General features: G+C 38.5%; 1 protein-coding gene across 3 annotated transcripts in view; it reads left to right on the top strand.

Annotated features, from left to right (window-relative positions):
• LOC111866661 (14-3-3 protein zeta) overlaps positions 1 to 10781 on the top strand; it is an 84981-nt gene extending 74200 nt beyond the window's left edge. For 2 of the 3 annotated variants that reach the window (XM_023855835.2, XM_023855836.2), the window contains exons 4-5: positions 1799 to 1962; positions 8023 to 10781. In XM_023855835.2, the coding sequence (XP_023711603.1) occupies positions 1799 to 1962; positions 8023 to 8178 (320 nt within the window). In that variant the 3' untranslated portion in view covers positions 8179 to 10781. Of the gene's footprint in view, positions 1 to 1798; positions 1963 to 2306; positions 2471 to 8022 lie in introns of all 3 variants that reach the window. The other variant, XM_023855837.2, reaches the window with a different exon arrangement.
• Positions 10782 to 12246: the final 1465 nt, after the last annotated feature.

Raw genomic sequence — 12246 nt, forward strand, 5'->3', positions numbered from 1 at the left:
CGATCTCCTCGCCATATAATCCTGTCAGAAGATGTAAACCAGTTCATTTGACAGGTTTGGCAGCTGTCAAACCTGCATTGAGCTTTGAAAGCTCGCAGTTGGCAGAAATTTTATGAAAAATGTGATGGACATGTAAATTAGCTTGCTTACTTACTCATGGAGCTGAGCCCTTCTTGAGGAGCTGCCAATTCTGCAGCTACTCAAGAATTTGCCAGCATTTTATGGAACCCGAAAGTTCATTACCATGTTCACAAGAGCCCTCCACTGGTCCCTATCCTGAGCCAGACCAATCCAATCCATATCATCCCATCCTATCTCTCTAAGATCCATTTTAATATTGTTCCCCCGCCTACACCTTGGTATTCCCAGTGGTCTCTTTCCTTCTGGCTTTCTCACCAATATCCTTTATGCATTCCTCGTCTCCCCCATTTGTGCTACATGCCCTGCTCACCTCATCCTCCTCGACTAGAGTCAAGCTTACTCATTTTAATTTGTTGATCTTCGGCCTTCGCATCAGATAATCAGTGCAGTAATTGCAATGAAAGGTTCAGTTGTAAAGTGGTGTAACAGCAGTCGGTAATGCAGCATAACGACCAGCCACAGTCTACAGACTTGATGTGCTGTACAGGATCTGTATGATCTGTGGGATATATAGAAAGGTGAAGAAGCTATACCTGTAACAGGCCGTGGAGGCCCATATGGTTATGAGACGTCGAGGTTCCCACATTTTCTAGACATTTGGCTTACAGATGGTGGTGAGGTCAGCCTTATGTGGGGCCTGCCCTTCCCCCCCAACAAAGCTTCCATGTACTCATTTCTGTTAAAGGCTGAGTTGATCGCAGGGCCATAGTGCGGCTTGAAGGATTAGGTCAATTGAAAAAAAAAAGTCCATCTCATTGGGACTCGAACCTGCGATCATCCGTCTTGTAGCATAATGTCTAAGCCAAGTACACTACCATGTGCTCCACTTGAATATATAATTTTTGATGTTTGAAAAGATAGTGGTTTGTGAGGTCAAAGTGGAATGGTGTTCATGTGTAAAGAATAGTTTGTGTTATCTTATTGTTTGCGTTCATGTGTGATGTGATTTTGAAATGGCTAGAAATGGTAAATGAAGCTTTTGTGGTAGTGCCCCAACATAGGACTGATGGTTCATAGAATTGAAAATGTCTCGTGTGGAATTGGGACGTGTTCTGCATTCGTTGTGTGCAGGCCAAAACCTGTCGTTTTGAAGTATTCCCAGAAGTGTGCTTAGTTTTACTCAACAGTACATAACTACTGTTGTTAGAAATTACTTTCACTTAATGTTCACACTTTCATGAAGTATTACCCATTTCAGAATTATGTCTGCATTCCTGCACGGCCCCTGTTTGTAAAAATCTCAATATCATCACTTATTTTCATTCATGGTGAAGATAATGACATATGTAGTATTAGTTCAAGATTTACCATATTCGGCTGAATGATAGCTGGGACAGCTTTCTTATTTATAGCCATGTTGGTACAATCCACACTCAGCAGTAGAAGTTGAAAATTTTGCAAAATTACTTTTGTGTTGGTTCTCCAGTAGTGGAATTTTGGATAAAGATTGTTTGAGAAACTGTATTACCTTTGTTTTAAATAAATTCTTCCAGAGTTACTAGTTGTAAAATATTGTCTAGACATCTTACTGTGTTCTCTGTGTATTTGGTGAAGATGGGTGCTGAAAATATGTAGGTATTTAGAACTTAATGTATTCTGGGAAGGTAAGTTGATTTCATTTGTTTTCATGTTTGTAATGATTTAAATGCAATTTCAGCTGTAGTGGAAGACTCACAGAAGGCGTACCAGGACGCATTTGAAATTAGCAAGGCTAAAATGCAGCCCACTCACCCAATCAGGCTTGGCCTGGCACTAAACTTCTCCGTCTTCTATTATGAAATCCTCAATTCGCCAGACAAAGCGTGCCAGTTGGCGAAACAGGTTGGTTGTCGCTTTGTCTTTTTGTATTAGGAACTAGAACTACTTTCAGAACAGCCATGATTCAGCCTATGCTTTGTAATCCATTATTTCTTGATTTGTAGAAAATTATAGCATAACGTTCCACGTTTGATGATTGTAAAGGAACTGAAGACTTTCACTGGATCCTGTCTGTACTGAATGTGTAGTGTTTTATCAGTCCTCAATTCTCCATTTAGGAACAGTGTGCTGAAGCGGGGCTGGTTGAAAGGAACAAATGGTACGCCTCCAGGACTCCCACCGTAGTATTCAAAACCTAAGGTGCTTGACTAATATTCACAATCTTTTAAATTTGTTTGCCTTGCCAGCGGTAGTGGAGGATTCACAGAAAGCTTACCAGGAAGCCTTCGACATTGCAAAGTCAAAAATGCAGCCAACACACCCAATCCGTTTGGGTTTAGCCCTCAATTTCTCGGTTTTCTATTATGAGATAATCAATTCACCTGCAAGAGCTTGCCATCTTGCTAAACAGGTAGGACAGCTCATTGGCCATGAACATGGAGTGTTACATTTGTGTGTTTGTCCCATCCGCCGGTAGTGTTTGCTGTGACTTGGCAGTAAAATAGAGAAACTGGATTATGATTGTTGATGTAAATGAAATTCCTGTAAAATTTATATATAGCTGATGCCCCGCTAAAGACTGGGAAACTTCTAATGAAATGAATAGTGCGGTTAATGAACTGAAATATAGAAGGCAATGATTTCCAGAGAGACTGCAGACATTTCTTTCATGTGTGGTTTCTTTGTGGCACGGAAATTATGTTGTGAAACAGTATTTCTAACCACAATTTTAATAGGTTCTCATTGTAATGCGGTGGCTGATGGCAAAGTAATGTGTTTGAATCATTTCAAGAATGAACATCATTCGGGTTCCTGTATGCTGCAATTATCCCATAGAGAGAAGAGAAATTGTGCTGGCCAGCCTGGATTGAGACTAATGCTGGCTTAAACTTTCGTACTTTGGTCTGCATCGTATTCATCAATTGACTACAGAAAGCTGAATTAGTACTATATGTAGTCCTGCTCTGAAATAAAAAAAAAGTTTCTAAACTTTGTAAAATTACACCAGAAGGAAACTTAATGGCGTTCAAGTCCCATCAGCCATGTATTTTCAGTTTGTGAAAATTGCCCAAGTTTTGGCCATTTTGATGTTTTCAATATTGAATGTTAAATTTATGTTTTTCTGCGTGTATGTAATATTTTTTAAAACGTTTATAAGAGTTCTCTTTTATCCCCTTTCTAATACCTGGTTATTGTGAACACTACAGATCCATTTCTCAAAAATTATTCTCTATTTTACTACACAATCTGAAACCTTGCATTTAATGAATTGTATTGTAAAATAACAAGTAACCACAGCATGGAGTTTCCTCTTATAACCTCTTAACTGCATTCTGGTGTGGTAGATACTTCATATTAACATATAATTGTGAATTGTGTTCACGTGGAAAATTGAGTATTTAAGACATAAATCTGTCTTTATATTGGGAAGGAAATTATAGTATATATCGACAAGTAAGAGTAATTTTCAAAGTTTTGAAATGTAGTGACTGCACCCTAACTCCATTAAAACATTGCACCCTGATACCAGTGTTTAGGATCTGTGGCAGTGTTCGAGCACTGCAGTCAGGAGAGACGGAAAAGAGGCTCTCTCCCCTCCTGTCTGTGTGCATTGTTGCTCTGCCATCAGTTGTCACTTGCACATTCTTCTGACGGAGGGGGAGAATGAAGTGAAGGTAGCATACTTAAGTCACCCACCATCTGTCTTCATGCTTTGACTGATCTAAGCACAGTTACTGCCTTTAGCAGTATGTCATTTATTTTTATCCTTGGTTTGGTGTTTGAATAGTTTAATAATGATTTTCAATTTTTGTTTCTGTTCAGTTTTACATTAAGGAACTAAAAACGTGGGCATGTGTGAAACATTGTAGGCTTCTGTGAACTCTAAGGCTGGAATGAAGTAAGTTCCATAATCAATTAACTATGGAAGGAATGATAGCAGGCAAATGTAACACTCTACTCAGCCGTCCAGCTTTACCTGGCATTCTACAGTTAAAGATGCTTGCCATAGTTGTGACTTCTTGGTGGCAAGTGAAGGGTGTCTTATTATTATATGTATGATAAGCCAAGCCGAACGTTGTCACTTTGATGTGCTAACATCGTACAGTTCTGTGGCAGCTTCCATTATAGTACGTATGCCACATTTTCAGTTTTGCAGCTGCAATGCAGTGTAATCTAAAGTCTTCATTGTGTAATGTGAAACTGTAGTGCAGGCACTCTTCCTTTTATGTGAGTTTGAATTAGTAGTACTTACTTTAAGGCAGACTGCTTTTTGGCCAAAGTTGGAGTAGAGTTATTATATCATATGAGTGGTGAGGAGGGACTCAGTGGGAGAAAGGAAAATTATGTTTGATTTATGCAGTTTTCCCCTCTTCAACTGTTTTGAGCATAACTGCCAAACAAATCAAGGAATACCTGCCTTTAAAGGATATTGCCATTAAATGGTCAGCATTGTTTACATGACATGGCAAAGCAACATCATGTTACAGGCCATGCATTGTGCTGTTATATTACGAAGTTGAGAAAGTATACTCATGCATAATACAAGCCGTTGATTTAGGTGGTACCAGTTTGTGTTTTACAGCTACTTTTGCGAAGGTTTTCATATATGATAAGTTATGCAAATCTTGTTAGAAACTCTTATTTTCTGTAATGAAAATTCAGCATGGTGTAAATTGTAGTCATCAGATAAAATGCACAAAATTGGTGATGAAGTTGGTCAGGAAAGTGTCTGGCAGGACTCTGGATTTAGTTCAAATGCCCCATTATTTCCATAGAAGGGCATAAAACTTGCAATATTACATATGATGTGTATGTAGACCTAATTTTCACCAATATTAAGCTGTGTTGTGATGTGTTGAAGGGAAAATGTAAACTGTTCTTGAATAGCATGTTGCTTTGTTGTTGCTTACACGCTGAACCTTGCCTCACAGTTTAACCTACTGGCTGTTAGGTTTCGTGATGTGCTGAAAGGATAGCGGTGGTCTCAACAACTTCTTGACTTTCCAGAGGAGTTTGCAGAATCACCTACATCACCACCTTTGTATCTCCATGTGGTGAACAGTGATATTTCGTGTTGTAATCCCACGTTATACATGATGATATGCAAGTTGTTAGTTCAGAAAGTGAGACTAAAAGTGGTTTTGTTCATTTAAGATAAACAGCATCATCTGTGGATAGAACATGAAACCATGGTGTGAGTAAGAATCTTTGGACATACAAAATCGTATACTGAAAAGATTTGTATCCTACATGCTAATTCTCTTGGGGGAGAACCCAGATTATTATAAATCACACAATATTTTAATGAAAACGGAACTTCTCAACACTGTAGTAGACAGCAGTGGCCCCATTGCCTTCCTGCCCAGTTTGTCCCATTTCCTTCATTTTGTGATTCCACGTGTTGTACAACCGAATAATGTATTTGCAAACATGGAATGCAGTGTTGCCATGTGTTTCCAGGCAGAGGGACACCAATTTCAATGTCTACCATAACCCAGCTCTGTCCACATCTACAAGATATGTGCTTGCCAGGTGTCGTTTTCATTAGTAATTATTGTGTGATTCATAATTATTAATTCAGGGCCACCTACAAGAGGCTTGTCCTTGTAGTATTTATAACATAATTGGTGCCATAGCTGTGAGCTGTCAGATGGTTAGAAAAGATTACTGATATTATGGCAGTGGCACTGTGATGCTGAGTGGGATAACCCAGGCTGCTCGCATGGATCATTGGTCGCAAGTTACACAGACCCGTTTCAGAATGGATCTTTTTACTCTTCACTGCCAGTCTGAGATGCTAGATTTGCTCTTGCTACAAGAATTTGCATAACTTTGCTGTAAAAAGGTACAGGTAAAGCTATCCCTGTAACAGGCCGTGGAGGCCCACATTTTCTAGACAGTCTGCTCACAGATGGCAGTGAAGTTGTCAGTCTTATGCACAGGCTGCCATTTACCATCAGAAAGATTCCCGTGTCGACCCCGGGGCCATGGTGCAACTGGAGGGATTCTGTCAATTGAAAAATCGAATGACATTATAGGTGCAAAAAGAGATCCAAAAGTGTGCCCCCCCCCCAGAGAGTGCTTTTGATTTATCGCACTTTATGCTTTATGCATGTTCTGTTCCATCAGCTGAAACTATTCCAAAAGTATATTGCACCATCTGTATCACCCCCCCACCATGTTAGTACATTGGAGGGAGAGGTCTTTGAAGAGTGACGAGAGGGTTGGGTTGAATCTACTTGGAATGTAACGTACAGGCGTATTGAACCTTCACACACTGATTTGATATCACAGAATGTTAATCGATAATGAGTAAAATAGTGTGGTCCGCTACATGTTGCCACCTAGGTCTGTTCGGCCTGGAATAGTTAGATGTATCATGTTTGCTTATTGCTGAAGTGCGGAAGGAAATAATGTTCAGTTACAGATATTAGTATATATATTTGTGATTGTTCGGTAGTAAACTGCTTCCAGTTCATAAATTTTATTATACAATGCCGACTTGTGCTGTAATTGTCACAGTGAGCAAGAGAGTGAAGAAACAATTCTTTGTAGTGGAATGGTGAAAAAGGTGAGCAGATGTGACAGTAAATTTATGAACGCATAAAATTTTGCAGATTTGCTGATATTGCAGCATACATAACACCTCATTTTGATTGTCACACCACAGTCTTGTAGGCAGATTCCAGTGTTTCAAATAAAGATGCTACCTCCAACTTCAGGATTGAAGTGTGTAAGGTGGAGTGGTCAGGTTATGTAAGCATGTTCCAAGGTTGGTGGTCAGCCAGACCAAGAATGGATGAGGAAATTGAGCCCAGTCCGGGTCAGTTCATGACTAGGGAATGGACTTGTGAGAAAAGAGGATCATTTGCACGCTTGCCATTCATGTTGGCCGAGGCTGGGCTTCATTTCCTCATTCCCACCATCTTTGCAGCCTGCGTGTCGCACAACTGATTGCTCACCTTGCATATTCAAGTCTGAAAGTGGAGATGGCATATTCCTCCAAGACCACAGGTTATCAGAATCCAGTAGACTCTAATCTCTGTGATCACCACCATGTTGGTATAATGTTTAGGATGGGGTGGTGTGGTACTCAAGTGACACACTGTCACCTCTAATATCGGCACTTGTGTGGCTCATGACAGTTTAGAATTGCAAAACCCACTGAAAGGAATGCTCAACTGTGTATGCAAAATAGTGGTGCTGCATGTATTTAATAACAACTTTTCCATAGCACGTGTCACTTCCGTTTCTAGGCATGTACAGTACCATGGCAATGTCCGTGTACCTTTCAGTTGTGTTGTCTGTCCATGTGTAGTAAGATTGATCGTGACAATGGGGATACTGTATTTGTTCATTTTGTACTAAGCTGAGTTTCCTAGCTTAACTGGACTGCTACTTCACTCAGATGTTCGTTATACTAGATCGGCTGCTGTGGTCTAGAATTCATTCTGATGGCTTTGTAGTTATGTTAATTGTTGGTCATGTCGTCCCAACGCACTTTATTTTATTGTGATGTTAACATGACTTACACATACTGAACACGAGTTTCAGATAGAAATAATTGTGGTGGGAGCTAAATGATGGCCGTTAGGCAGCATTTAAAGATGTAAGGTTGACATTTTATGCTCCAGATAGAACAGCCTCTAGTTTTGGGGAACACATTTTAAGCTGAAGAAGAGATTTAAACCTGCAGATTCAGTGCTGGAATTGTCCTGGCTCATGTGACCACTCTGATTGACCACAAACTGTTGTACTTCTAAATCCTAAGGTTAAATGGTCCTTGTGTAGTGTAAGTCAGACGTTAAATAAATTTGTTTTCATTGCCTTGTAACTTGTAAATGTTTTTGAGATATATGTGATTTCATCATGTGTTAATATAACTCATTGGGCCATATGCTATTCTTTATACTATGTAGCCTATGCTTAGAAGTGAAAGAGTACTTTAATCTGTGTTCTTAGGCCTTCGACGATGCCATTGCGGAACTTGACACGTTGAATGAAGACAGTTACAAGGACTCCACGCTCATCATGCAACTCTTGAGGGACAACCTCACACTCTGGACCTCCGACACGCAAGGGGATGGAGATGAACCTCAAGAGGGCGGTGATAACTGATCAGGCCCTCTCGAAGAACCCCCGAATCCCCGTTCCACATAATTATGTAAAACAAAAAAAAAAACTTTCTTTCCTCTAATTCTTATTCCTTCCCTGCCCATTCCTTTCTTGTTCCCAACCCTCCCACCCTCACTTCCTCGGTCAAGTCGGTATATATATACATATATATATATAAACTTGTTTACCTTAAACGTGTTTGTGTGTAGATATGTATGTGAATTTATTACAGGAATACAATAAATTCACATACACATCTACACACAAACACATTTAAGGTAAACTTACAAGTCTGCATACTGAACAATGTTCCACATTTTCATAAAGTAAAACTGAACTATATCGAAAGGGTAGCATTTCTTGCAAAGGCTAACCTTTCTCTTTTTCTCAAAAATGCTACATAAGTCGCATGCAGTTTTCTGTTTTTTAATTAACAGTAACCAAGAGCCACATGTTTCTAGTACGAAAATGGTATCAAAAAGAGTGTAGCATATTGCATAACATCATGGTTGATTAGTTTTAATAGGCTATGTTGTCATGGATTATTTGGAAGTCAGGTGGGTTGTAGCATATGGTTTTTCTATTATAAATGTAATTTATTCTCATTTCTAAATTATGCCAAAAGTTCAGTAGGGATTAATGAAATGTAACATTGCCGTAGAACAGGATGTGAGTGCTTGTGCTGGAAATGAAGCCCTGGTTCATTGGAAGACCAAGTACCCTTGGAATATTACCGCTACTTGCTACAAGTGAAGTGCAGTTGTAAAAGTTGTGTGTAATTTTGTCTTTATTGTCAAATTTGTCATTGCATTTTTTTTCTCTCTATCCCATACTGTAAGGAAAAGGAACTCGCCAGATGTTTTATTATTGCCTTGAGGAGTCATTACAAAGCCAAATTATTGAAATTGATGTGCAAAATAATAAACATGTAAGGAAATTTTGGAGCCTATTATTTATATTAGAACTAATTGTGAACCATAATTATTGATTTTTTAGACATTCTTTTCATTAAATACTAAGTAATGTTTAAAGTAATAGAAATTTGCTAATCCTTATACATCTGCCATATTACCTCCCCATACTGTGGAACACATTTCTGGTAAATGTTAAAATATGTTTAATTTGTTCAACTGTCGAGATTTTAATAAATTAATTGGAAATGTCGTACATTTTCAAGTTCCCATGTCTCCACTGCTGGTTGTTTCGGAGTTGTTTTGTGTATGAGTCAATGTTGTCTCCTGGATTTGCTGGGTATGGTGTCCTTCACCTTTCCGGCTACCCCATCTTCATTGTTCTTAATTGTTTTGCTAAGGGAGAGGGATTTGGGTGTAATGTAATCATATTTTATTGTAGCTTTTTGAAAGTTAAGCACTATTGTGATTCCTCCTATGATGCTAGTGTTCGGAACATGTATAGGTTCTCCAGATTTGCTCAAAGTCACTTGTGGCCATCAGATCTTGTAAGATAGCATATGAAAACCATTTTCCCTTGGTCCATTTTCTTCCAGAGCAGCTTGCAAGTTTGTGCAAGAAAAATTAAATTCATTTTCTTCTTTGCTAGGATGGTGTTGAAGTACTGTGTTTTTTGTAAAATATGGAAAGAATAAGCAGCAAAGATTAAAATGAAAATGGCTGTGCAGCGCAGACTCTTACTGGTGGAAGGTAATATTAGTTTATGGTACAGAAGAGACAAATGGTAGCTAGTACTGTATGCGTGAACAAGTTTTAGACAGTTGTATCTGTTTGCTAGTAAAAACAAGATGCTTTGCACTCAGAATCCTTTATAGACTTCTGGATCACTTTTGTAGGCTTCAAAAGGCAAGCCTCAAGCACCACACACCACATTTAAATTAAATCTTTCCACCTACTTCAGTTTCCCAGTAGTATATGTATATATTTTTGGCTTTCATGTGTACATTGTAAAATGTAATTATTAAATGACTCACCAGTTCCTTGTAGTCCTTCGGAGATTTAAAAAATGCGTATCCCAAGAAAATATAACCTAAGTACTGAATGTTCTAGTAATTCATACAAAATTGATTTGCTATTCACAGAGTCCTACTTCAGAAATTATGTGGAATATGTTTTGTTGTGATTTTTTCTTTTTGTATACAGTGTATGTGCCTTTTACCTGTAAGGCCTAAATATTGTGAGGTTCAATTACAGATTTAGTTTGCAAACTTATTTTTTTATGTCAGAAACAGTGTTTGTGTGTCACAGATAACAATACTTATTTGGTAATGAAATGGACCATTTTTTGTGTCCAAACTTTATATGTGAAACGTGCTGTCACATAATAGCCTCATCTTGCACATTCATTCTCCCAGAACTTTGAAATTGTTCTGCTTTAATATTAAATTCATAAAATTATAATATGTACCGGCTGATGTTACCTTAATTTTGGTCAGTATTAGAATGTTTGCACGAGTTCTTTTTCGTGTACTTCTAAATTAACTTTGTTTAAATTTAAGAATTGTCCTCCCCTCCCACCCCTCCGCAATGCATCATTGTAACAATATTAATGCTAAACGTAGTAATTTTATGTTTATACTTCGTAATTAATGCGTTTCAAAGAGGTGGTGTTTGTAAATAAAACTGTAAAAGTAATGCATAAAACTTCTTTAAAACGTTAAATTTCCCAAACAGTCCTCAACTTCATTCTTGGCAGTATATGTGGAAGTTTTGGAAACTGCAGAAATTGTTCCTGTGTTGGAGCTGTTATGACAATCTTCTGAATGGAAGACATTGATATTATGAACTAGGTTGGACTGTCTGCCTGAGAAAGGTTGGGTGTATTCAGAAGCAGAACTTATGTTTTGATCAGTTTATTATAGTGAGTACAGGTTTTTATCATATATGTGGTAATGTGAAAAGTTCAGATTTTCTTATTGAATCGTACAGATCGAAGGTGCAGAATCATTGTTAAATGTTTATATGAACCATATGCGGTGTTACATCAACAAGCAAGAAGCATATCTTCCTGCAATATTTCCATGGTAGATTACAACTTCATCGTGAAGGTGGAGACTGGTTTGAAATAAATACACTCTGTTTGTACTAATTGGCTGCACCTGACTTTCATGGAGCTGCTGATGTTTTGAGAAAATGGGAACCCTCCAGTTACCAGCTGAAGGATATTCTTGGCATGTGAAGTGAATTGATCTGTGGTAGGTGCATTTACTTTCTCAGTCCCTCAGGCAAATTCCAGGATAGTACCTCAATTAGATGACAGCTGCTTCCTTCTAAATCCTTTCCAATTCATCATCCATGTATTATCCAACTGTTTGAGGCCATGTAGTTAGCTGCCATGCCATAGGAACTGGTGGGTGGAGGAACAGTGCATAGAAGATGCTGTAAATTTTGTTGGGTGGATTAGGAAGTAAGGAGTTTAAGAACCATTTTTTGGAAGAAAAGTAGAGTTTGTGGTAGGAATGCTAAATGAATGTGCCAGGCAGGATAGATACCAAAATCCCGTCACCTGTTTAAACCTGGAGGAGAAGCAAGTTTGGTTGTGCCTAAGAACAAGCTTTTTAGGTACAGAAGAGGAAGAAGAATTAGGTGCAGTTTATGTGTTGCAAGGAAATGTTCAGCTGGCTGACTGAGCGGTGCAGAGATTTCACTACATTAGTCCACACATGTTTGATGAGTTGGTGTGCTAAAGTTGGGATTGTTTGAAGGAACTTTGCTGTCTACAGTGACAATGGTTTATTAACCCCCTTATCCTTGTAAAATTAAAAGGCACTGGCCCTTCTAATGTAGTAATTTTTAGTAGAACCTCGTTTAATCCCTTTGAAGCCCAAATAATACAGGTGTCCGAGGAAGAATGGCAGCATTTTAAAACTTTTGTGAAAATCAGTGTAGCTACTAGAGTGCAGTTGTTACTGTATGAAACAGATGTTCCAGAAATGTTTACTTGCGCTTTGTGTTGTGCTGAGTACATACAGCAGTCGGAGTCCATTACATGGGACTACAGGCCATGGAGTTGCTGGATTGGCAACTTGTTATTAAGTAGGATATTTGTATTGTTTGATTTGAAGAGGTTTATGTTTCATTAGAAATATAACTGGTGAAG

The sequence above is a fragment of the Cryptotermes secundus genome, unplaced genomic scaffold (assembly GCF_002891405.2).
Source record: "Cryptotermes secundus unplaced genomic scaffold, Csec_1.0 scaffold2106, whole genome shotgun sequence".
Lineage (NCBI taxonomy): Eukaryota > Metazoa > Arthropoda > Insecta > Blattodea > Kalotermitidae > Cryptotermes > Cryptotermes secundus.